Raw genomic sequence first — 26,555 nt, 5'->3', positions numbered from 1 at the left:
ACTTGGATCAACTTTCATTTTCATAATAGGCGATCGAGATCTATTATAAGAGATATCACAACTTGAAAAGATTGACAAATAAAATATAATTGCTTGGGTCTGTAGATTTTTTGATGTCAATTATTGGTCAATATTAAGAATAATACTAACACCATCCATCACATGACCTACCATTTTGATAAACATTTTGGGTGACATATAAGTTACAAATGACAAACATTTTATACAATTGCAACTTTCATAGGCTAAAGATAATGAAGGGAAAATAAAAATTAAAGTAACCATATAACTACGGGACCAAAATGTGAACACCCCAACAAAAATAATCTTCATCCTTATATTAATTTTTTTCTTCAAATTAGTAATCAAAATAACTTTTAACATTTATGATAACATTATTTTCATTCTGAAATGAATATCATATATAATTTATTTCAATGTCATTATTCAAATTTAATAATTTCCACATCATTACCATAAGTCTAATTTATTTATTATTAGAATTTAATTAATAAACTTTAATTGCACTTATTTCTTCACAATTTATGAAATCGAATTCAAATGATATTGAATTTATTACTTACTTTTAATTTTTTTCCAATTTTAAAATATTGTATAATTATTAAAAAGTTATATTACACATAGTGGAAAAAATGAGTAGACAAATTCACATCCCAAAAATGGAAAGAGCCCGTATAGCTGAAAACATATAAAAACAACAGATTAAAATTTGAAATTTAAATGATGTAAATCTATGCATGGGCTGCGGAGTGCTGTGCTCCTTATCCATAAGATATTAATTCTGAAAATTGTAATGTTAATTAAGTTAATCTATTTTGAGGCAAGCCATTTATCCCAACAGAGGAAGCCTGTGGAAGAAATTTCTCAGAGAGAATCGAATAATAATATTCACCTGAGGCCAGTACGTGTAGAGGGAAGTATGGAATGTACGAGAACAGGAAATACCTTTGAATTCTTTATCCACATCGAGCAAAATAGGTGAAGAACAACTCCAAAGCTTCTAAGCACGCGTAGATGGATTGAAATTCACATCACATTCTTTTTCAAAGACTGAAGCACGTAGGCATGACGACCGACTGCATTTTTGCGAGCAGATTAAAGATATTTTCCTCTTTATCTCCTCAACTGCACTGCTACAGAACACTACACCAAAGTTTTCCAGGGGCTTTGAGTTTATGGCGGACTTCAAAAAATAAGAGAAACTGTTTATCGTTTACCAAACGGAAAATGGTGACTAGGGTACGGAGAAGTGACATTAAAGTTGGAGCAATTTGTGCAATGCAACATAATGTGATTTCTCTGCCTGCCCTTGGCTCCGGGACGGCCATTTTACAGAGCTCTCTGAAAGTTTCTGTCAATCTCATTGCAATTTGCAGTAAGTTTACAATTCTTAATGCCAACACGATTTATAGTAACAATTCGGTTCAGTGGATGTTTTGGAGTGATTTGATGAATGCCACTTTGAACGTGTGGCTATGAAAATTTATGAATTTAGTAAATTTTTCCCTAATCAAGCAATTTTTTTTTTCATTGAATAAATAAATCTACAAGGATTTCTGAATGCTGAGATAAATCATGTATTAAAGAACCTTCCCCCTTAAACCTGCAATGTGTGCCAAAATGAGGCCACAGAAAAGTGGCGAGAGTATAAAATCCTATTTCGTCATGCTTCACTTCATTGTAATAACCCCAACCTGTTATAACTCTGTCAAACACCAAATCCTTTTATAATTCAGTTGTTTGACATTTTGTCAAACACTTTGCAAACAAGCTCTGATACCAGAGTAATAACTTGACTGAAATTCAAACAATATGTGTAGAAGAATTGATTTTTTTTTTCGTTCTTGAGGTTTTGCAATTTTGGTACAACAATATAGCTGCAAATTAGAGGAATTTGCAATAATAATTTCAACTCAAATAATTATATATTACATAGCGAATATACAGCTGAAAAATTCCAGATTTCAATATCTACATAAATACTGAGTATTTTCACAAAATACCAACAACCCAGTTGATAAAATATCTTTTATAATCTAAATTAACAATACCTAGAAAAATTAGAAGTTACAATCCATGAACTTATAGGTAAGACATGCCTTGAAACCCTTTGAAACAAAGATTAGCACCAACAAAGAATTCTTCGACAAACAAATGCAACTGCAGATTTGGAAAATGCTGCTCCCAGAGTGCAAATAGAAAATAACACCCAACAATAGATATAAATTGGTGCTCAACCAACTCCAAATTAACCAGCACACAATTTGATATAACAATTCTAGTGAATCCCTTCACAAATTCTAGAACAACCTCCAACAACAAGAAAAATTAAACTTCTCTTTAGCAATAGTTAATACAGTAGGAGAAATAACAAATCATACACCTCAGCACAATTTGCCAAACAATCTTAGAATTGAATCTACAATACTTCAGCTGTAGATCCCCAACCCTTATACTTCAGCAAGGGCACAAAATTTTAGAACTTCAGAAGTGTCACAAAGACAAAAAAAAAAAAAAAAAATTCAAATAATTGGATGCTTTACTCATCAAATGGACTCATATTTATAATCTCCAAATGGCACAAAGTTTTCCAAATGAACTTCACTTAAGAAGCTTCCCACACACAACATTAAAATATGATAAAGTGCCATTAATATAATTTATTAATTGCTTTTGGCTCTAAAAATAACCTTTTCTACCATAACTTAATATTTTGACACACAAGGCCACTGTTTCTTGTTCCCACAATTAAAAATTTTTCATCCTGGTTCCAATGAGTTACGATACCGAGGTGACCAACTAACAACACCAACAAAAATAACAATCTCAGTGTATCTAGATGAATAATAATAATAATTCACCCCTCTTGCAAAAACAACTGAAGAAGCATCAAAATCGAAATCTAACAACACCAAAGTGATCCTAGTGATGAAGGATGATGAATGAACCTAACAGGGTGACTTACTATAAATAGATGCTCCTTCCAAGATTCTTGGAGCCCAAACCGGAAGCCCGAAATAAAAACTATGAGCATCACACAACTCCTTTACCTCAACTGAGCTCATCAGAACCAACAGTTTGATTTACTATAAATAGTAAGTCCCTCAAATGGAGCCAAAACACATCATAGGCCACTGAAAAGCCTATATCCCCACAACTGAGATCCTCAAATCCCACTGTCGGGGGTCGTGATGGTGAACTAACCAAGCCAACTGCAGGAACCTGTTAAAAATAGGGACATTACATTCATAAACAAAAAATTATTAGAGTCAAATAATTCAGCATATTGTAATTCAGCTGGAATACATCTGAGAAAACTCTTCAACTAAATGAACGAACTACATTTTTAAAAGATGTAATCAACCATGATGCTCTTCCCCGCGAGATTTCTACCGAGCTGTTTGTAGAATCGGGTAGAGCGCTATCAAGCTTAAACCTTAGTTTAGTAGTATAATAGACAAAACTATTCTATCAAATTCCCCTGGGTGTGTGATGTAATCCAGCAATCAAAGACTTAATGAAATGTTGTTGATTCTAGCAGCCTAAAAAGAACTCAAATGAAAACAAAATTAGATTTGCAGATAGCAATTAAGAATTTATTCAAAACTAACAAAGGTTTACTGGCACAAATTACCTTTAGAAGATCATAGTACTCAAACAAACACCACAAAACTGCCACAAACTGAAAATACGAAACAACAAACAACTCTACAACGACCAAGGCAGTACTATAAAACAAAATGTCTCTTACTAGCATCACCACGCCTATCACTCAACACAAAATTCAAGTATTTAGTTGACCCTAATTTGATTTTCTTCTAATAAGTAGGAGATATTTTCCATAGCAGGTCAAATTGTGATATTGATAAGCGACACGTGCTCTGTTGTAACCGCTTTGGTTCCATAAAGACAAAACAAGAAACCATTAACCGGTTGGAGTATGTAGTCCATAGGGAAAAGACGATAGTGGAAGGATTAGCTGAAGGAGAATAGTTCTAAGATGGACAAGAATGTAAGATTTTTTCCCTTAGGAATCTGTGTTGTAGGGTCAGGAGCATCCAATAGCAAGAAGTAGTAGTTGTGTCCTAAAGTGCAGCAATCCGCACAGAAGGCTAACATTTCTCATCTCACCGTATAGTTCGAAGGATTGAACGACATTGAATGTCGTAGATGGTGGCAAGAGACATCGGAGTCAGACCTGGTCAAGCAAATATTGGTACGCGCACAGGTAAATTGGGTAATCCAAATGCTTGTGTTTTCAATTTGGCTATTTGAGCAGGTGTTGCGCACCATGATTGAATCGTAAGACAGATATAGCCGACAGAGTTCCTTTGAGTATAGGAAGCATCCCATTACGGTCTCATTCAAACCTCACGATTTTACAAGAGTATTCAGGATTCTGGGGCAAGGCTGAAGTAAAGTGGTAACAAAAAATCATAAGCTTCCACAGGATAGGAAGGAGCACTGGATTAAGTTAGTTGTGAGCTCACACTAGAGGAATTCAATTCGGTCCTAAAAGGCACCAAAAGTCGTGGAATGCTACGGGATTTTATTAGGGAAGGGTCGTGGCTTTGTATCATGAACGTCATGAAGAGTCGATTGCAGGGGCCAGCAGGGCTTTCGACATTGCTTTACCCCAGATAGTTTTCATGATTGGGATTATGAATGGATTGGTCTTTGACTGGGCATTGGTCTTAGCGGAACGCATGGAGGAGTTCATGATGTTGTAGCATCAAACTTTTTACATGCCGCACCATGCGATTGGATTATTTTTGGAGGCCGCGCTGCATCAATTTCCAGTAGATGTGTTAGAGGTTCCGTCAAAAGGAAAGCTGGCTAAGGATGAGCCTCCCATATTCTGCTGGCAACATTTGGACACAAGTGGCACTATGGCTGGACAAAAGAGGGTGATGCAGGAATTAGACGCCTATGGTGACACTGATAGCGTGTAATAACCCCAATAGATTATAACTTCTTCAAACACCAAAAATTTTTATATTTCAGTCGTTTGACATTCTGTCAAACACTTTGCAAGCAAGCTTTGATACCAATGTAATGACCCTGCTCAAATCCGACCTTAAAATGCTGATTGAAGGCTCGAAAGATTTTGTCAAACACTTTGCATACAAGGGGCCATATGAGTGATATAACTTTTCAGATTGCTGCAGTGATTCTTGTTTGGATTTGCCTCAAAGAGAATGCTTACAAAAGACTCCAAATTGTCTAAACAATGATCTAACATAAACTCTTGGCATTTACAAAGATATCAAAATATGATGATTGCTGGTAAAGTAATATGCACCTACAGCTGCCAATGGAAACTAATGCAATACTAAATATCTAACTTCAGTACTCCCCTACAACAGTATGCTAATCACATGCATGATTAAATACAACTAAAGCCATGGATTGTTGATACCATTGTGAGGAATGTAAAAATGAATGATGTATCTATTAATGAATGATAGGTCTGATACGAAATGACAATTACAACAGCACTCTATAGTGAAAGGCAACTATGAAAATACACATCAGACCTGGCATATGAAGTTGCCTTAGAGAATAGATGTATTTCAATACCATTGAATGGAAAATAACCTCCTCAAGTGCCCAAGTTGTGCTTCTTCTAGCTGCCGCCCTTGATTGTAGATGGCTGTAATAATTTTCTTTGCTTTTTCGGATTGTTTTTTTTTTTTGGATTGCTTTCCGGACCTGCTTTTTTGGTTTTGCTTTTTCGGCTTGCTTTTTTCGGACTGTTTTTTCGGCCTGCTTTTTTCGAACTGCTTTTTCGGCCTGCTTTTTCGAACTGCTTTTTCGGCCTGCTTTTTCGAATTGCTTTTTCGGCCTGCTTTTTCGAATTGCTTTTTCGGCCTGCTTTTTGTATTCAAATATTTTTTCTCAATGTAGCACAAATAGAAGACTGAAGTATCTTCCTCCTAGCTGCAATAATTCAAGTGATATTTCACACCCTCAAAATCGCGTACCAATTGAGAGTTTTCGTTCTCAATGGCCACAAATATTTTTTCTCAATGTAGCACAAATAGAAGACTGAAGTATCTTCCTCCCAGCTGCAATAATTCAAGTGATATTTCACACCCTCAAAATCGCGTACCAATTGAGAGTTTTTGTTCTCAATGGCCACAAATATTTTTTCTCAATGTAGTACAAATAGAAGACTGAAGTATCTTCCTCCCAGCTACAATAATTCAAGTGATATTTCACACCCTCAAAATTGCGTACCAATAGAGAGTTTTCGTTCTCAATGGCCAGTTGTGACTATTGCAGAAACCCTAGGCTCCACAATGCACATCAACAAACATCAACATCAACAACAAATCTGGATGATTAGAATGAAGCCCGAGGTGCCTATTTATTCTTTTTCTCCACTTTCTCCAGAAACTTCTAGAACATTATTTTATTTTATCTATTAGTGACTTTATAAAAAATATTTTATAATTCAAGTCACTTTATTAAATTAATTAAATATAAAGTTACCTTTTAATATTTATTTATTTGATAACTTTATAAATAATTAACTTAATATCACTTATTTATTTAATTAAAATAATTAATTAGTCATCCTCATAAAATATTCATTATTTTGGACAACTTAATTAATTAAATTAATTAAATCAAATTGCCTCCAAAATGGGGACATGACATAGCGGTCTGGAGGATACCACAGAGAGTGGTGGGACTGTTTCAGAGGGAGATAGTACTTCGATTGAGGTAGGGAATGATGAGACAGATGTGGGGTCTCCACCTAGGGCACTCTTCACTCCTCCTTAGTTGCCTATTTTGGCGCATTTGATAGCCACCACTCCCATGCCACCTATTCCACCATTCGGCTAGAGGCATGTGCTGATTGTTATGACATCACCACGACCATGATGGAGACCACAGTAGTATTTTCCTAGATGGAGCCATCCTAGCTAGCCACTCTTGAGGGAACTCAAGTCCTGGTCGTTCTCGTCAATTCAGTTACCCCAGATCCAATAGCTGTAGTTCCAGCCGAAGGGCTCATGGAGATGCACTAGGCGCTAGAGCTAGATGAGAGTGGATTACCAGAGCCTCAAGTTCGACTTGAGGTGATTGGCATAGAGGATGTTGTTACTATAGCTTCATCCTTGTTGGCTGAACCCATGGGTATGGCCTAGCTTGTAGATCCAGAGGTCGAGGGTGTTGAAGTGATAGATTGAGCTAGTGTGTTCTTGAGATAGTAGTTCCAAATCACTCCTCCTAACATTGGCCCCTCCATTGAGTCCTCATGATGGTAAGAGGATTTGAGCAGAGCACCAACAACAACACTACAAGAGAAGGAGAGTCCACTATCTGAGGATACGCTCAATGAGGAGGTTGCACCAGAAGTGGAAGTTGCTGCCATAGGTGGCATGGAGATTGATTCGGACCAGCAGATTGTGCAGGAGGATGATGAGGAGAGCTTCTCCTATGGGTTGGACAAGGAGAGATCTGGGGCATACATCGGAGCTCTGGAGAATGTATTGGAAAGAGGATGGGTGATTGGACAACATGCCTTGACTAGGATACAAGAACTGCAGCTGATTCGGGCCTACATGAGGTAGACATGCCTTGAGCGGTTCCACTCTTGCTTTAAGGCAAGAGGGTGGCCAGTAGTAGAGATGCTAGAGATGCTGGCTGACTGGGCTACAGAACTCGAGTTGGGACCAGTCACAAACACTGTGGAGAGGCTTGCATATGAGATAGCAGTGGCCTACAAGGATGCCTACTATGCTCAGCGACGTGCGCAGGCAGACAAAGTGGTGGCTGATAGGTTCAGAGAAGTCGAGGTGAAGGCTCAAGAGGAGATGGCTACTGATTTGGCTAGTCAGTAGGTAGCTTGGGCAGCATAGCGAGCAATGCTCTTACAGGATAAGGAGTTGGCGGAGAAGGGGCTAGAAGAGGCTAAAACAACCTGTACGCAAATGGAAGCTCAGGCCATTGAGGTAGTGCTTTTGCTAAAGGAGGCCTTAGAGGTCAATATGAGGACTCAGAAGGATTTGCACATCCACACAGAGCAGGTCTATGAGTTGCGCCATTTGCTGAACACAGGGATGCAACCTCCCTTTTACTCTCTGTTTTGATGTATTTAAGTTCATTGTCTCCTATTTTGTAAAATTGTAAGTCATCAAGAGACGACTTTTCTTTTGGGGGGGGGGATGATGTTGCTGGGATAATGGGTAGTTAGAGACAGTTGGCACATTCGAGGGAGTTACACAGTCGTGATGGTTCGCTCGTGACCCCTCAAACACTATATGTAAACATTATTCCCTTTCATGGAGATATGTTGATATGAAATACTATTGTGTATGATAACTAAGCAATGAATATAATATGATTGTTCTTTACTTCCATCCTGCATTAAGTAACTTTCTTTTTGTATGCATTAATTTTGTTACCCAGGAGGGAAAATAACACTATGTACACCCTTCCTCTGCACCACTCTAATATAAACATTGTCATGTCAGAAGTCAAAAGCATTGTGATGTCCAAAGTCTCCCAAATTCAAAGATGCCAATCTTGAATTACATCGATGTAGTCCTTGCAATTTTGTTCATAGCTTAGGTAGGCCTTGTTGTAATCACGATGAAGTACCTCATATAGAAATATTTCCATTATGCATGCCTTGAATGCCACGGGAAGATAGTCCAAAATCAATCAATGGTAGCAATTGTTACTACAATTGATTGTCAGTAATGCCTCCACCTCTAGGTTCGTGATTCCATTTATGTGTCTCGAAAGCATTACTCATATGCTTTGGAAGATTTGAAGCCTTGTTCTCCTTCCACACACTAATAGTATAATGAGAGTCCACCTCAACATTGCCTTGGTTGTCATCCTGTTTCAGATCTATTTTTTCTTGTTCCTTGACCTCAATGATATCTCCATCATCAACCTTGTTTGAATCATCAATGATTTCTCCATCTTCAATCTTTTGATTGTCTTGAAATTTTTGTTGTTCTCCATCTGAAGAAGCAATTAGAGTCTTTTGCTTGTTGATGCCCTTTGATGTCTGTATGACTTCATCCTATAGCTTCTTATTAATCTCCTATTTCAAACCATTGTTAAAGAGTATATTGCGTTGAGATGACAAATACTTCATTTGCAATTCTATATAATCCTTCAGAGATATGTCTCTCTTCCATCCACCAATCACCCATCTTGCTTGATTTTCTTCAATGACTCTACTAAAGTGTGTGTTCGTGATTCGTGACATTCAACACTAAGAGTGAAAGTTGTCATCAACAACCTTGTGCCTACCAAGAGGTTGTGTTTTTTTTGCCTATTCGTAGAGCCTTTGTTGAATTCTTCCTAGCTCTCTCAGCGCATCAACCAACCCATTACTCAGTGCCATGATTTGATGTCAATACCCGACATGCTGGCAAGATCACAAGCTTTGATACCATTGTAATGTTCCTTCCCATATAGTGGCTTGTGGAAGTGTGTTGTGCAAAGAATTTAAAGTGGTATGCCAAAGGATGGACCATATAGAGGGAGGAGACACACAATTGGACAAAGTGAGGTGAGGGGCACGATGAGGGAATGCTATGGGCATACGAGGTTGCAACTGCACATGGAGAAAGAATGATGGAGAGGTGTCATTATGGCGTGGCGTGGTCGTACAAGCTAGGTTCATACACATGGAATGCACAAGGGGTGACCTGTGTTGCCACAAACATAGAGATTGATAATTACCTCGAGTTGCTAGATGAATGGACATTGAATATGCACAAAACATTGATTGGTGGCCAAACATAGATTATAGTTGCAAATATTGATGGTAGATATTTGTCAGCACAACTTAGTAGATTCACATACACGAAAGAATAGATTGTCACCAAATGGGAACACTGAATTCATTACTTTCAAATCTAATATGTGCACCCAACAAGATCTGATTGGATACAAATAGTTGCCAAATGACGACGAATAGCAATCTTGTACGCATAGTGAGATATCCACAAGATATCTCCAACAACAAAATAGGTTGGTGTTGAACCACGTAAACTACAATAGGCAGAATAGGGGGGGTCTTCCACCTCTGAAATTGCAAACAAGTTCCTCAGCCTTCAGCCTCCAAAATTACAAAGAAGAGTCAAATCTAATCCATGATCACTACAATGCCCAACCATTTCATTATAAAGACCTCTAGGGAGTATCTAGAGATTTGCAATTATAGATTGACATTAAAAATTATTGTCACTTTATTAATTTGGGTACAGTATTTATTAATTAATTAAAGGCCCTTTATTATTGTATTGAATTGTTGGGACCAATTAATTAGTTAATTATTACATTAAAATTGGGGACAATCACAAATAAATCGTAGAATCCATCACTACAAGTCCATATATTTTAGTATTAAATATCAAACACATTTAGTGCAATAGTTTAGTGTTGAACATCACATATATTACTTGAGTTATTGATTTATAATGTAATGTCCTTGATTTAGCAAATTTATGAAGTATGGTTTTTGTCAACTCATCATTGTGACCCTTGTGAGCTGACGTTTGGATTTGGGAGTCTTTGTTGGGATATTGCTATTTTTGGACTTACTATTTTTAGTAATTCACTCTTGGTCAGTTACTATTTTGGGTGAGCAGTTCAAGCGGGGTGATTGTCTGGCTTCAATATTTGGTCTCTCAATGAAGTATTATTGAAGTCATATTTATATGGAGGAATTTTGGTTTTAATGATTATTTATTACACAATTATCATTGTGTTTTATAATATAAAGTGTTGACTTTATATTATAAAAGTCGCTTTTAAGTGAAAGGTGTGTGCGTGAAGCTAAATGGCTCAAATTTGTATTATAAATATTGCTTTTTGGAGAATGGGAGATCATCTTGAATATTATATTTTCTCAATTTATTATCTGGCTGAGGGTTTTTGAAGTTTTTCTGAAGATTGTTCGAATTTGGTGGTGGAAGCAATTTGTTGCTGGGTTATAACAAATTGCAATTTGTCTCCTACTGTGTCTACTGAGGCTTGGAGATTCTGATAGTGTTTATTCTCTGAATTGTGGAGGTCTGTGATTTTCTTTGCTGAGGATCTAGATCGATTTTGGTAGACGAATTGTAGTTAGAGGTCTGCAAATTTCTGAATATTGGTAGCTGTGGTTGAAATGTAGGCAGACTACATGATGGTAGTGGACATCAATACCTTATCACTTATGAGTCCCAGCCCTGCATTAACAGTGGGACAGTTGTGGTGAAGCCAGCATTAGCAATTACTGGGCCTGTGATCCAACATAGCAGCCGTGCGGTGGTAATTGGGAGGCACACTTTAGCTCCAACCCTCACACGTCATTCTTATAGCATTCTGCATTTTTCAGTGGACGGCTAAAAGCCAACCATTGTCTGTGGTTGGATGTTGATATTGGGAAGTCAACGCGAACCATTAGAGAGTAATTTGGTGGCACAATTGTCAAATATATTAGCAACCCAGATGCCTTTTTATAATAAATACTTCTGACTTATGATTGTTAAAATTAAGTGCAAAGTATTTCTATTCAGTTATAGCCTGATTTTTATATTCTCATTTCAAACTTTTGGAGTTGTTGATTCGAAAAATACCAAAAAATTATAAAAAACTTTGAAAATTGCAAAAACAATAATTTGGGCATCAATATTCAAATTGGAAGCCAGTTCGGGTCTTTACATATAAGAATAGGCCAGTCAAAGTGTATCGAAATATCTAATTAGATAATTACCACACAAGTGGCTTTGATTAGATAGCACAAATTTTTTCAAGTTTCCAACTAGGGGTTATTACAGTGGTATGAGAGCAAAATCCTTCCATCCTGTGTGTAGAAGTCATGCAAGCTTATGAGAGAAGAACAAATAAGACCACTATGAATGAAATGACTAATAAGTTAAGAGCTTTTATGGAACAAATGAATTAGACTATTATGAGTTAGGATGATAGATTAGAAAAGTCTAATCAAGCTCTCATACAAACCTTAGAGAATCATGGGAGAATCAATTGATAGCCTCAAAAAAAATTCTTCGAATGAGAGATGTTTACCGTACAGGTAAAGAAGTCAACACATACAGACAATAATAGCAGAATAGCAGAATTATATTCGCAATAGTAGATTAATGATGATTTACAATGAACCGGACGGGATATAAATACTATCGCCGAACCTTCCCGAAGGAATCCGTCGGCCACAATTATTTTATCCGCTACAAACTATTTACCGCCGGACCGTCGGCTACAGAAACACCGCCGGACTGTCGGCTACAGAAACACCGCCGGACCGTTGGCTACAAAATACCGCCGGAAACCGCCGGACCATTGGCTATAGAAACACTGCCGGACCGTGGGCTACAAAATACCGCCGGAGCTATCCAGTCGGCTAACACCATCCCCCCCAAAAAAAAAACAGTCGTCTCCTGACGACTCACAAAATTATGAGACAACTTACAGACTACAGAAAATCTAGAGAGAAGGGGGCGTCCCAGAAGTGTGGTGCTGGCGACATAACTCACACCTGTTCTGTCCTGATGCGGAGATTTGTCTGGATTTGAAAGTTGACTTCAACGGCCTCCTTGAGAAGAAGTGCCGTGTCCATGGTCTGCGTCCTGGCTAATTGCATCTCGTGCTCAGCCGCATCCTTATCTTGAACCGCTGCCTTTGTACTTTGCTTAGCCAAGTCCTTCTCCTGCACCGCGGCTGCCAAATCTGCCAGTAATGCTGCTCGCTCTGTGGCCCAAGCTGTCTGCTGGGTGGCCAAGGCGGTGGCTAGTTTCTGTCTAGCCTCAGTCTCAGCTACCAATGATCGCTTTGCTGCAACCCTGTTCGCCTCCGCACGCTGACGACCGTAGTAAACATCTTTGTACAGTCCCACAACCTCATGTGCCAGCTTCATCATAGGAGTGTCCATGGGTCCCAATTCCGGCTCCGTGGCCCAATTGGCCAGCATCTCAGTTGTCTCCTTTGCCGGCCAGCCCTTGTCTATAAAGCAAGTCTCGAACCGCCGAGGACAAATCCCACGGATATATGCTCTGATCAAGTGCCACTCCCTCCGCCGAGTCAGGGCCTGAATTGCCACGTCGTGGCCCTTCTTCAATGCAGACTTCATAGTCCTGAGGTAATCCCGGCACCTGTCCTCGTCTGACCCATAGTCTTCCTTGGCGAAGGCCTCCAATGACCATTCTGCATCACTGTTTCCCTCCTTGTCAGCGGGAGCCATGCCCACATCCGGTGCCGCCGTCTGTGTTGTTGGCGCAACCACGGCATGTGGCATTCCCTCCTCCTGAATCTGAGGCTGGGGTTCTGCTGGCCATGTTTCTGAATGCCTAGGAGACTGAATGGAGGGACCCCGCTTCGTCGGAGTGAGTCGGAACTGCTGCCTCAGAAACTCACTAGCTCTATCCATCACCTCCGGTTGGTCGACCCGCGCAAGCTCCATGTTCATCTCCGGTACGGGCTGGGCTTTCTCGGCCTCTGCTAAAAAAGATGATGAAACGGTGACCACTGCATCACAATCAATGACCTCCAACCGAACCTGCGGCTCATACTGTGGTAGTGGTGACTGTGCGATATCCGCTGGTGCAACTGGAATCACCTCCGCTACAGCCGTCGGCAATGGCTCGGCAATTATCCGTGGGACGGCATCCGTCATTGTCTGGGGAACCACCTCCGTCACTGTCTGTGGGACATCTACCTCCGCTGGAGGAGTCATAAGAACCGGGGCATGGCGCTGACCAAAGGCCGGAATGACTGTCGAAGAGATAGTCAAGTGCGCTGAAGTTGACAGCTGAGGTGGGGAAAAAAATGTGGGCCTACCACCTGCTGTCTCATTGTCAACTTCAACCGATGTGCTCTCCTCTTCTATAGATTCAGCCCCGTCACTCGTCGAAGTGCCCTCTCGTCTGCTATCTGTCTCTCCGGAAGGGGCCAATTCGCGGAGTACTTTCTTGTGACCTGCTGCTGACCCTCCTGTATCTAAGTGTCGCCAGTAGAATATGGGAGGCTCCCCGTCTGCCAACTTGCCCCTTGGAGGAGCCTCAAAGCCATCCATAGGAATCTGGCTAGCTGCAGCCTCTAGGAACAACCCAATGGCATGGTGTGGCATGAAGAATGTTCGGTGCTGAAGCGTCATGAATTCCTCCATCCTATCGGCAAGTACTGAGGCCCAATCATATACCACTCCTTGCATGATACCATTCATGAACACAATTTGCGGCAATGCGATATCTGAGGCTCGGGTGGCACCTGTCAACCTGCTCTTGATGACGTCCATAATACAACGCCAATGACCTTCTCGAATAAAGTCTCCGCGAAGCCCTCTGCACTTTGTCCCTTGAACTACTATCTCCCTCTCTACGGGTGTGAGATCTCTGCATACGAGAGCTATCCAATGCTCCTTCCGTTCTTGTGATAGTTTATGATTCTTGATTTCCACTTTTTTTCCGCCGGGGGCAGGGATGCTGAAAACTCTCGTGAAATCCCTTGGTTTAAAAGATACTGACATCTGCTGTTCCTTGTACTGGAAAGTACTTGTTCTGGTCCGGGTGCTATATGTTTTTATCATAGTGCGCAATACTGATTCAAACAACCGGATGGAAAAAGTGGGAAGCTGAATAGCCCAATGTACCTGTGCCCATTGCAAAATCTATTTCATTTGGTCTGCCTTGGGAGTCTTCTGCCACCACTTCCGGCATTCCCTTCCACTAAGAAGTCAACACATACAGACAATAATAGTAGAATAGCAGAATTATATTCGCAATAGTAGATTAATGATGATTTACAATGATCCCGGACGGGATATAAATACTACCGCCGAACCTTCCCGAAGGAATCCGTCGGCCACAATTATTTTATCCGTTACAAACTATTTACCGCTGGACCGTTGGCTACAGAAACACCGCTAGACCGTCGGCTACAAAATATCGCCGGAAACTGCCGGACCGTTGGCTATAGAAACACCGCCGGACCGTGGGCTACAAAATACTGCCGAAGCTATCCAGTCGGCTAACAAGAGAGATATAAACTCTAACCATTCAGAGAATAATGAGTCATTAAGTGTTCCCATGCCCCCCTTCTTACCCATGGAAAAAATACCGAGGGAGGAGGATTAACAACTAATGATGAGAATTGAAGACATTGCAAGGGCCTATGCTGAGCTAGAACATCACATTAGAGAAGTTGTATCATTTAGAGAGTTTTGCAAAGATAAGAGACGAGAAGCATCCAAAAGGCATGAAAACAAATAACTCAAGCATAAAGTAAGAAAAGTGGCACTTCCAAACTTTGATGGATTGGATAAAATAGTGATTTATGCATGGCTAAAAAAACTAAATACTTTCTTCACTTTGACTCCCATGATAGAGGAAGATGCCCTATAGTTTGCAATACTCCATTTGGAAGGTGCAGCACATGAATGGTGGCATCACGGGCTTATTTCCCTAGGCCACAAAAGTATAAACTCCTACAGGGAATTTTCCCAAATACTTATTAATAGATTTGATGATAAGGACTTCGAATGGTATTTCCAAGAACTAACTCAACTCAAACAATCTAGAATAGTGGAAGAATTCACTTGCAAATTTCAAAGGTTATTAGTTATTGTCTCAGATCTTTCCCAAAAGAGACCCACTCATTTATTTATATGTCTTAAAGAATCCACCAAAAACTTTGTAAAACCACTTGAACCTCAAAACTTGGAAGAAGCTGTCAAAAAAGGAAAGAAGGTTGAATCAAATTCTATAAAGGAAAGACCTAAGAGTTTTACTAAGACATAACACATGTATACAGATTCAAAGAAGGATAATAAAGGGAATAAATGTTATGTATGTAATGAAAAATAGAACAAAACATCAATGCCGAGCGAGAGATGAATTAATGAGGAAGAGCTTATGTTTCAAATGTAAAGAACCATGGAGACATAATTATCAGTGAAAAAAAGACAAGTAAATAAGATAGAGGAATTGGATAATAAAGAAACACCCAGAAAGAGATCAAGGTGTTCTTAGTGAGTGCCAAGATTCAAGCAATTCCTAGTGAATGTAAAATCAGATCAACACGTTCTTAGTAAGTGTCAAGATAAACAACATTCTTAGTTAGTGCCAAGGACATTCTTAGTGAGTGTCAGAGGTTTAAGGCATTAGTGAGTGCCAAGAATCAGAGACATTCTTAGTGAGTGTCAAATTGGATCAAGATATTCTTAACAAATGTCAAGATCTAGGGTGTTCTTAGTGAGTGCTTGGGATATTCTTAGTGAGGGTCAGAGATTTAGGGCATTCTTAGTGTGCCAAGGACATTCTTAGTGAGTGTCTGAGATTCAAGGTATTCTTAGTAAGCGCCAAGGACATTCTTAGTGAGTGTCAGGGATTCAAGGTGTTCTTAGTGAGTACCATGAACCAGGGACATTCTCAATGAGTTTCAAAAAGAAAGGACATTCTTATTGAGTGTCAAGCATCATGGACATTCTTAGCGAGTGTCAAGATTGAGGTCATTCTCTCAAGATTGGATCAAGAGCATTCTTAGTAAGTGTTGAAACTAAGAGGACATTTTGAATGAATGTCGTAACTCCTAGAAAGGAATTCAGATAGAGACTTTATATCTCATAAGGCTTGCTCATCCAGGAAGAAAGAAAGACTTAACATAATAGAAGAAAGTACTTAGTACATCAATATATGTTCTATCTTCTAATCATTCTTAAAGTTTAAAAAGTGAATATTATAATATTAAAATTTGATAAGTTTATATTTGTAAATATATTGCATATACCCCAAGTTGAATTTACCATTTCAAGAGCAACGGGTTGGATATGGAAAGACACCACTCATGCCAAAGTTACATTGCTTGAAGACAAGCAATTTTAGAAAGGGCGGACTGTATTCGCTTTCTTTTTATGTTGTTCTTCATCTTCATATTATCATTCTAACCTAGTCCAAGTATCATTACAAGATCAAGGGCTTTTACCTTAATGAATTTAGACTTTGATAGTACACTAATTAGTGCTTCTGTTGTAATCATATTATACTAGAAAAACTATTTTTCATCATTTGTACTTGAAGATAGTTCACTCTCTTCCTTGACCTTTACTTTTGTATTTTGATGAAATTTTACAATGATAATAATAATTCAAACATAAGATAAAATAATTAAAATTATAATAATAAAAAAAATAGTTATAATTATAATTATAGCTATAGTGATTAAATTATTATAATAAAACTATAGTGATTAAATTATTATAATAATAATAATCAAATTGCCTACAATTTTTTGCATTGGCCATAATTACCTTGACCACATTCCCATTACCTACCATTTCTTTGGACTCGATGAGAATTCTAGAATTGAATTGTGCATCTTTCACTTCCCCTTCACAACAAACTGCCCTAAAATACATTGTCTCTTTGGGGAACATTGCAATAACATTACTCAATGGATGGTTTCTGATACCTTTCTATCCATCCAAAACAGTAGAAACACCTAACTCAATCCAAGAATCTCTAATTGGTTGAAGGGATGTCTCTATAACATTTTTCTTTTTTTGTAATAAGATAGTATACATCTTTTCAAACCCAGGATTTGTGAAACCAAGAGGTATATTATTGATCATCGACACCATTTCGTGTCAATATTCTGCAATTAGAAAGGAAGTCCATTTACATAGAGGCAACATGCAACTTTTTCCTCAACAATCTCTTAACTCCATTTTAAATCCCTTGTCTAATAGGCCTCTTTTGCGGGTGGTAATTTGGACATCTTCATCTTTTGATATAAGCAAGAAAGAATGTTTTTCAACTGCTGCTATATAAGTGGGTGAACCCATTGCTTTTTTTTCCGGTTCCACCAGTACAAGAAATTTATTATTCTCTTAGAAGCATTTTATTAGCTCCTTGTTCTTTACGAATCATGCTACTTGTGTAGTAGACAACCCCTTCTTCTCTAGGTCTTTACACATTTCGATCCCTTTAATAGAACGACACATAAAGAAAAGTTTCACTCTAGAATATGAACTATTTTTGTGGGAAATTACACCAATCACACCTCTGAATATATCCCCCACCTCTTGTAACTTGTGAAATCCTTGTGACGTGTTTTTCATAAAGGAGATCTTATATCAGTTTTGAACTTATCAATTCCTTCACCACCCACTTAACTTTTACCACTGGCCATTCTTGCAAACTAATTTCTTGCTATTATAAGAAACCACATAAGTTAAATCAGACAAAAAACTAAGAAATACAATCATACAGATACAAAGTAAAGATTCATAACATTAAAATAGAGAGCTAAACTTGTTTTTAAAATTTCTTAAAAACTTTGGAATAAAACTTGAAAATTTGCATTACAAATTGAAAGCATTCATTAAAATCTAAAAGGTTTTATTAAAAGACTCAAGAATAGTGTCAAATGCTTACCTTAGATGCTTAGTTCTCTTTTTTGGAAGCTATCAAGTACCCCATGAGCAATCCCCTTCAAAAATAAGAACCTGCCATTCAAAATGCCAAAATGGAGATTAAATGAGAAGAGAGCAAAATAATAGACAAAATGATATGTTTTAACTTTGAATGGCCTCGTAAAGGGCCATTTTAGGGTTTTGTGGAAAAACAATATTAAAAACATACTTTAGAATGTGTTTTTAAGTCAAAGAAATCATTTATCTTAGCACAAGCATCCAGATGCGTCTCAAGTGCTCATCCACAACCTTTAGATGCAAACAGATGTGCTTGAGTGCACATCCAGACGCATCCATAGATTGTGGATGCACACCAGGAGAGCATCTAAGCACATCCCCCCTCTTCCTCCATTTGGCTCCAAACGCATTCGCATCTGGATGGCAGGGGCAACGGATGCACATCCAATATCATAGCTATAACCTAGTGAAAGGATGCATCTCTTGTAAGAACGATAACCTTTGTAAAAGTCACCACCTTTAGATTATAATTTTTTTAAAAATAATCGCTGACTTCCATTAATGTGATCACTGCCTTTGTAATGCCCCCTCTTCTAGACTAAATTTAAATTTTGTAACCTGCAACCATTCGTCAGGATATAGAAAAAATACATGTGAAACACATTAAAAATATTGGATTAAGTAAATAATAATCTAAATACTACCCATACTACCCTACCTAATCCTATGGAAGAGATCCTTCTCAAACCAGCTAACCCTCTAATAAGAATAATATCTCGATTAGGTAATTATCATATAAATAACATCTTCCTTAGGCCTCTTTGAGATCTCTAGTAACACTATTTGGTAGAGATCCCACCTCTAATCAAGTCTCTTATCTCTGACATATGCAAATGTTTGACCACTACGATATATATTGTCTCTACGAGGTTCTCTACAAATCTCTCTTTGGGTTCCAATTTGCAATCCCGACATTCAATCAAGAATTCCCTTTAATCTCTGATCTTTCTTGAAAAAAACTTGACAAATTAATGACCTCTACCAAATTCATACTTGATTTCTATGAGAACTTTAAATTTCTCATATCAATCTTTGATCTTGATAATTTTATATACCAAATGATTCATATTTATTTATGAAATAAACATATCAAATGAACACACCTCTGTTCCCTTTAGTTTTTCATTTTTATAATCCTTCATAGAATATATATTACTTGAATTCCCAGCATTCAATATCTATTAGTTTAGTTTCTGTACTTTCTCTACTCTAATGGCTTTGTAGTTTAATTCTCTTAGGTATAATTGTTTTTTAATCTTCCCATATTTTATTTATCATCCATGCCCTTTTCAAAGAGTTGCAAACCTTCATAATCACAATCATTTTGAAAAGTCACAACCCTTCATAATCACAAGCCTTTTGAAAAGTCACAACTCTTCATAGTTAAAATATTTTGAATAGTCACAACCATTAATAATCACAACTCTTTCTAAGAGTAGCATCTTTCATCATTGAAAATATTTGAAAAAGTCACTTGTTTTCTTCTCATTCCTCTTCTAATAATCCTTCTTTAACTCCTCTCTTCTTCCCTTCTTCCTTACTCTTCAAAATGAACTCTACTCCCTTTCATACCTTAATTTTAAAGTCACAACCATTCATAATCACAACTCTTTCTAAGAGTCGCATCTTTTTATCATTGAAAATATTTGAAAAAGTCACTTGTTTTCTTCTCATTCCTCTTCTAATAATTCTTCTTTAACTCCTCTCTTCTTCCCTTCTTCCTTACTCTTCAAAATGAACTCTCCTCCCTTTCATACCTTAATTTTAAAGTCACAACCATTCATAATCACAACTCTTTCTAAGAGTCGCATCTTTTCATCATTGAAAATATTTGAAAAAGTCACTTGTTTTCTTCTCATTCCTCTTCTAATAATCCTTCTTTAACTCCTCTCTTTTTCCCTTCTTCCTTACTCTTTAAAATGAACTCTCCTCCCTTTCATACCTTAATTTTAAAGAGTCATATTTTTATTACATCTCTTGACTTTTTATTATATTTAGTTAATTTATATTATATATTATTTCTTACTTATCTATTTTGTATTTATTATTAAATCTTATTTAGAAAGATAACAAACTTTCTACAATATTCTTTTCTATTTAATTTAATTAATTTATCTATTCATATTCAATTTATATTAAATATTGTCGTCGGTAGAAATTGTGTATCAGCTGACGGATCCCTTCGGAAAGGAAAGAAGTAACGCACCTCCATGGACGAAGAACTGAGAGAAGAAGACTGTAAGTACTGTACATATGTAAATATTGTACATAGTTGTTCGAAAAAAAAAAATTTGCCAAAAAAAAAAAAAAAGAAGAAAAAAAAGATTAAAATGAAAAAAGGCACCGTACGGATTCTTAATTTGTTCACCGTACGGTTTTGGAGTTGTACGGTTTTTATTTGAAGTTGGTGTACGATTTTTAAGCTTTTGGAGTAGAAGTACGATTTTTAGAGATAGAGTACGATTTTTGAAGTCTGCTTACTGGAGCACCGTACGGATTTTTAACACCCTCACTGTATGAAATTTATTGTTTGCTTGTTGTACGACGTATGGATTTTGAAGGTATGACAAAGTAGCGTACGGAAATTCCAATGAAGATGCAATGTACGGTTTTGGCTACCGTACGTTTTTTGGGAGGACAGACATTGTACGGTTTTTGAGAGTGTCACTGTACTGATTTCCAAAGTCGAGAATTCTAATGAGGTCCACCGTACGGCTTTTAAGCTTGTGCTCTGTACGGCTTTCTAAATCACACCATACGGATGTTATAAAAGTCTATTTGCCGTACGGATTTTGCAGAGCACATCAAATACAAACTTGGTGAATGGACTTTCCTGGCGTACAATTCGCTAGTTGTTTTTGTACCATACGGATTTCAATAAGTAGCGTACGAATTTTTTAAAGGCTTGGATTTTGTATTGTACGGATTTTAGGCTTTTGAAGATTGGGATACGGATTTTGGGTGTGGGCTGAAGCATTGAAGCCGTACGGATTTCGATTGCAGTTTAATAGGATTTCATTATATGCTTGAAATATTGTTGTTGAACAGATTTTTCCTTGTGGGGTTTGAGTTTTGCATAAAATGTTGCACGGGTTTTTATGGTGTATGGATTACACAGGTCTGGGCGTACGACTTCTGCAGGATATGACATTCAGATTTAGTAACATTTGAGGATATTGCATATGGAAGGAGTCGATACGATGGAGGATGTATGGTGTAGCTGTACATTGGTAGCACAGAAGAGTGACAGGAGGTTTTCTAAAAAAAAATAAAAAAAAAAGTTGACAAATCAAGAATGCTCAGAATGAGTAACAGATGATGCCACAAGGTAGAGGAAGAACCAACTGTCGTCGGTAGAAATTGTGTATCAGCCGACGGGTCCCTTCGGAAAGGAAATTGTGTATCAGCCGACGGGTCCCTTCGGGAAGGAAATTGTGTATCAGCCGACGGGTCCCTTCGGAAAGGTTCTTGTTATATAGCCGACGGGTCCCTTTGGAAAGGTTTTTGTTATGTAGCGATATGTTGTATGTGACCGACGGACTCCTTCAGGAAAGTATTTATAACCCCTTCGGGAAGCATTGTATTCAAGAGATCAGATCATTGAAGCATAATGTAATGTTCTGGCATATGCGAATAATAATAAGAAGAGTTCTGCTGTTCGTGTTCGTGTTCATTATCTGTGTGCAATTCTTAATTAACTTATGCGGTAAACATTTGGCGCCGTTGCTTGATGGACCTGGAAAGGCAGGAGAATGAAGAGTAATGCCGAATCAGCTGAACAAGAATAAGAACAAAGTAAAGGACAAGGACGAAATACGCACAACACACGGCGATCTGATTTTGGCGCAGCAAGCTGAACGCAAAAAGAGATTCTAGAAGATTGTTGCCGACGGACGCAGAAGTGCGGAAGCATTATTGGAGGAGATGCGACAGTGTGTGAAATTGGTGGAAGAGGCAAGGGAGGAGTTTTTGAATTGGTGTTCACCGAGGGAAGACAGTCCAGATGGAAGAGAATCGACTCGCACGGCTCAGAGTGCCGAAGGAGCAAGAGCGTGGAGTGAACTCTTTGTCTAGGATCCACTTCCAGAAGGAACAAATTCACTTAACGGAGACCCTTCTTCACCAAACACAGCTGTCAGGATACCAAGTGTGAGCGTCGGCATACCAAGTGTGAGCATCGGAATACCAAGTGTGAGCGTCGGGATGGCGGGACCAAAAGAGAAGTTACCTAAATTTGATGGTGATGGAGCAGCTGATCCCATCTGACATTGTAAAACCTGTGAAACGATTTGGAGAGCTAATGGCATAATGGATACAAATGAATGGATGAGGCAATTTTCGGCAGCCCTCCGGGGTGTTGCAATTGATTGGTTTACTGATATCGATCCACAAAAGTTAAACAGTTGGGATAACATTAAAAAGGAGTTCATCGCTGAATTTCAACTCCTGCGTGATGATAATGAAATTGTAACGGAGATATTCAATACTAAGCAGGGGAAGAATGAAACAGTCCGAGTCTTCGCAAGGAAATTGAAGGACTTGATCAATAAGATGGAGAATAAGCCAGCTGACGAGTTACAGAAGAGATGGTTCATTGAAGGCCTTCACCCAAAGTTGCGGAAGAAGATGAAGATTGTGCCACCATCGACATACATTGAAGCATATAACCGGGCAATGAACTTGGAAAGTGAACAGAAGACCAAGAAGAAGAAAAAGAATAGTTCATCCGACTCAGATGACGACGCCTCTTCAGGAGAAGATAGCAGTGATGATGAGGGTAGCAGCAAGAAGGTTCGTGCCCTTCAGAAAGACATGATTCGGATGATGAAGGAATTCAAGAACATGAACAAAGAAACTAAGGGCAATGAACTATGGTGCACGGAGTGCAAGAAGGAAGGCCATACGAAGGGAGCCTTCCCGAAAGAGCAATTTTGCGAGATTTGCTAGATTATGGGACACTCGGTAAAGGAATGCCCTTTCAATCTAAAAACAAGAACACCGCAGCAAGTGTTCCTAACGTAGGAAGCATCCGCGTCAGGAGGGAGCGGGAACAACAGTACGGAGGGTGCCACATTGGGAGGATACAGAAATAATCGGCGTGGTCAAAACAACAACAATAGTGGCAACAACAATAATGGCGGAAGAAGTCGAATCCAGTATGATGCGAATGGTTGGCCAATTGTTTAATGCCGCGCATGCAATTTGTGGGGTCACTTCGCCCGAGAGTGTACAACGGCAAACACACCGAAGTTGTTATGCAGATGGTGTGGATCTGGTGATCATGAAGATGCTAGGTGTCCGAAGTCGGGAGTAAACTTGATCACCGTCGGGACGGACGAAGAAGAGGTTCTGGCCATCACACGGTAGCAAGCGAAAGTGTACCCCGACCCGACAGAAGAAAAGAAGAGACTGGAGGAAGCACGGGTAGAGATCTAGAGAGCAACACAGGTAGGAACGACACACCTGAACGACACGTCGAGTACCTCCGTACAGAACTGCGCAAAACAGAATATTGTACAAGTATTGCAAGCCGAGATACCTGTCAGGATAAGTGATTTGTTGCTCACTATGCCTCAGCTCTGATCGGCACTCACAAACATCATTCCCGTTGCTCAACTACCAGGAGAACATAGAAGGAAGCAGGAAAGTGGAGCAAGTACAGTGGACAAAAAGGAGAAGGAAAGTGGCGCAAGTGCAGAAGATCCGATGCTGTTAGCTCTTTCATCCGGACGCTATCCGGCGGTTGTTGAAATGGGCATTCTCGGGACTGTGCTAACAGACACGATCGTGGACGGAGGATCTGGTGTCAATGTGCTGCCAGAGGATACCTGGAAAAAATTGGGACAACCAACATTGTGGCCACCTACCTTCCAGTTGTTAACAGTTGATTGTTAGCCGACTGGATGGTTCCGGCGGTATTTTGTATTCTGTAGCCGACGGTCCGGCGATGTTTCTGTAGCCGACGGTCCGGCGGTGTTCCTGTAGCCAACGGTCCGGCGATGTTCCTGTAGTCGACGGTCCGGCGGTGTTTCTGTAGCCGACGGCCCGGCAATGTTTTTGTAGCCGACGGTCCGGCGGTAAATAGTTTGTAACAGATAAAATAATTGTGGCCGACGGACTCCTTCGGGAAGGTTCGGCAGTAGTATTTATATCCCGTCCGGGATCATTGTAAATTATTCATCTACTATTGCGAATATAATTCTGCTATTCTGCTATTATTGTTTGTATGTGTTGACTTCTTTACCTGTACGGTAAACATTTGGCGGAGTTCGGAATGTAGCATGTGAATAAAACGAAGGCAGAACGGGAGGAGAATGAAGTTTAGTTTGCACGGATGTGAAAGACTCTGTCCGCGGAAGCAGCTTAAGCTGCGGAGTTCCTTTCCTGACCGCGGGTTTGGCTTTGTGACATTTTTCTTTTCCCATAACACCGAGGAAGCTGATCGGCAAGGTTGGAAATCCTGCAGCTCCTTGATGCATAGTTCCCGCTACCACTTGCTGCTCCGTTTTCACTCTTGCATATTCTTTTCCTCCCCCGCGGGGTGAGACCTTCTGTAACGGGCGGAGGAGGCAAAACTATAATTAAAAAATAAAAAAAAAAAAAAGAAAAAAAAAACGACGACAAAATCAAGTTGTTCAGAATGAGTGACAGATGATGCCAAAGGGAAGGGGACACATCCGTGGTTGCCAGAAAGAGTGCAGAATCGGCAGATAATGACAGAAATGGTGTGTTCCGTGCATTTTTGTGTAGGTTTCGAAGTGCTAATTTGGTCTTGGCGGCGAGGGGCGCTGCCCCTCGACCCCGCCGGGGGCGTTGCCCCTTGGACCCCCAGTCGTGGCGGATATCAGTCGTGGGAGTCTGACCAGTTGAGAAGAGTTGAAGTTGCTGCAAACATGGACTTTCTGTGTACCAGAGGCAGTGGGAGCAGATGGTGGCTGTGAGGCTGTCTAGGTGGATGCGTAGAGAGCTCGGGAGGAGCTGATCATCCGGTTGGAGGCAGTGCAGCAACACTTGGCTTAGGGTACCGAGGAATTGAAAACAGAGAAAGCAACACAGGTGGCTATCAAGGTCAGCTGGAGGAGACAGTATTGTGTTAGCAGAGGCTATAGATGTAACGGGATGAATGTGGAAGTGATATGACAGAAGCAGATTTCTCTTGTTGTAGTCACTCTATTAATGTATTTTGTTGTTAATTTGTCTCAGATATTTTGTCAGTTGTCAGGAGACGACTTTTCTTTTTGGGGGGGATGGTGTTAGCCGACTGGATGGTTCCGGTGGTATTTTGTATTCTGTAGCCGACGGTCCGGCGATGTTTTTGTAGCCGACGGTCCGGCGATGTTTCTGTAGCCGACGGTCCGGCGGTGTTCCTGTAGCCGACGGTCCGGCGGTGTTCCTGTAGCTAACGGTCCGGCAGTGTTTCTGTAGCCGACGGTTCGGCGGTGTTTCTGTATTCTGTAGCCGACGGTCCGGCGGTGTTTCGGTATTCCGTAGCCGACGGTCCGGCGGTAAATAGTTTGTAACGGATAAAATAATTGTGGCCGACAAACTCCTTCGGAAAGGTCCGGCAGTAGTATTTATATCCCGTCCGGGATCATTGTAAATTATTCATCTACTATTATGAATATAATTCTGCTATTCTGCTATTATTGTCTGTATGTGTTGACTTCTTTACCTGTACGGTAAACATCGATGAACATGGAATCAAGCCATTGGGAATACTCACAGCACAACCAGTGACGATTGGAACACAACCGTTCCTGTTGGACTTTGTCGTGATCCCACTGAAGCAGAGAGGATATGATGCCATTCTAGGCCGAGGGTGGTTGATAGAAGCCAAGGCAAAGCACGATTGAAAGAAAAATACTTTATCACTCAAAAGCAAAGGCCGGAAATATGTCATCGATCTACACACTCAGATGGTTGGAGAAGAAGCTCTATCGTCGAATTCCGAAGCAGAAGATGATGAGAGGAGGCAGAGTATGGAACCCGATCAGGAGGGAGTCCTACGATTGGAAGGAGATGACGATCTGGATTCAGTAAATGGTCTTTACCACTTGCAGATAGAGGATTA

General features: G+C 39.5%; 1 protein-coding gene across 2 annotated transcripts in view; it reads left to right on the top strand.

Annotated features, from left to right (window-relative positions):
• The first annotated feature begins 739 nt into the window (after positions 1 to 739).
• The window catches only part of LOC149532469 (protein PIN-LIKES 3-like), a 312,523-nt gene continuing 286,707 nt past the window's right edge, over positions 740 to 26,555 (top strand). For both annotated transcript variants that reach the window (XM_089805078.1, XM_089805077.1), the window contains exon 1: positions 740 to 1,396. In XM_089805078.1, coding sequence (XP_089661204.1) covers positions 1,087 to 1,396 — 310 coding nt within the window. In that variant the 5' untranslated portion in view covers positions 740 to 1,086. The remainder of the gene's footprint in view (positions 1,397 to 26,555) is intronic.

Source organism: Cupressus sempervirens, chromosome 10, assembly GCF_028749045.1.
Source record: "Cupressus sempervirens isolate cs-2001-9-10 chromosome 10, ASM2874904v1, whole genome shotgun sequence".
NCBI lineage: Eukaryota > Viridiplantae > Streptophyta > Pinopsida > Cupressales > Cupressaceae > Cupressus > Cupressus sempervirens.
Note: the sequence above shows the minus strand (reverse complement) of the source record. Positions and strands in the feature narration are given on the sequence as shown.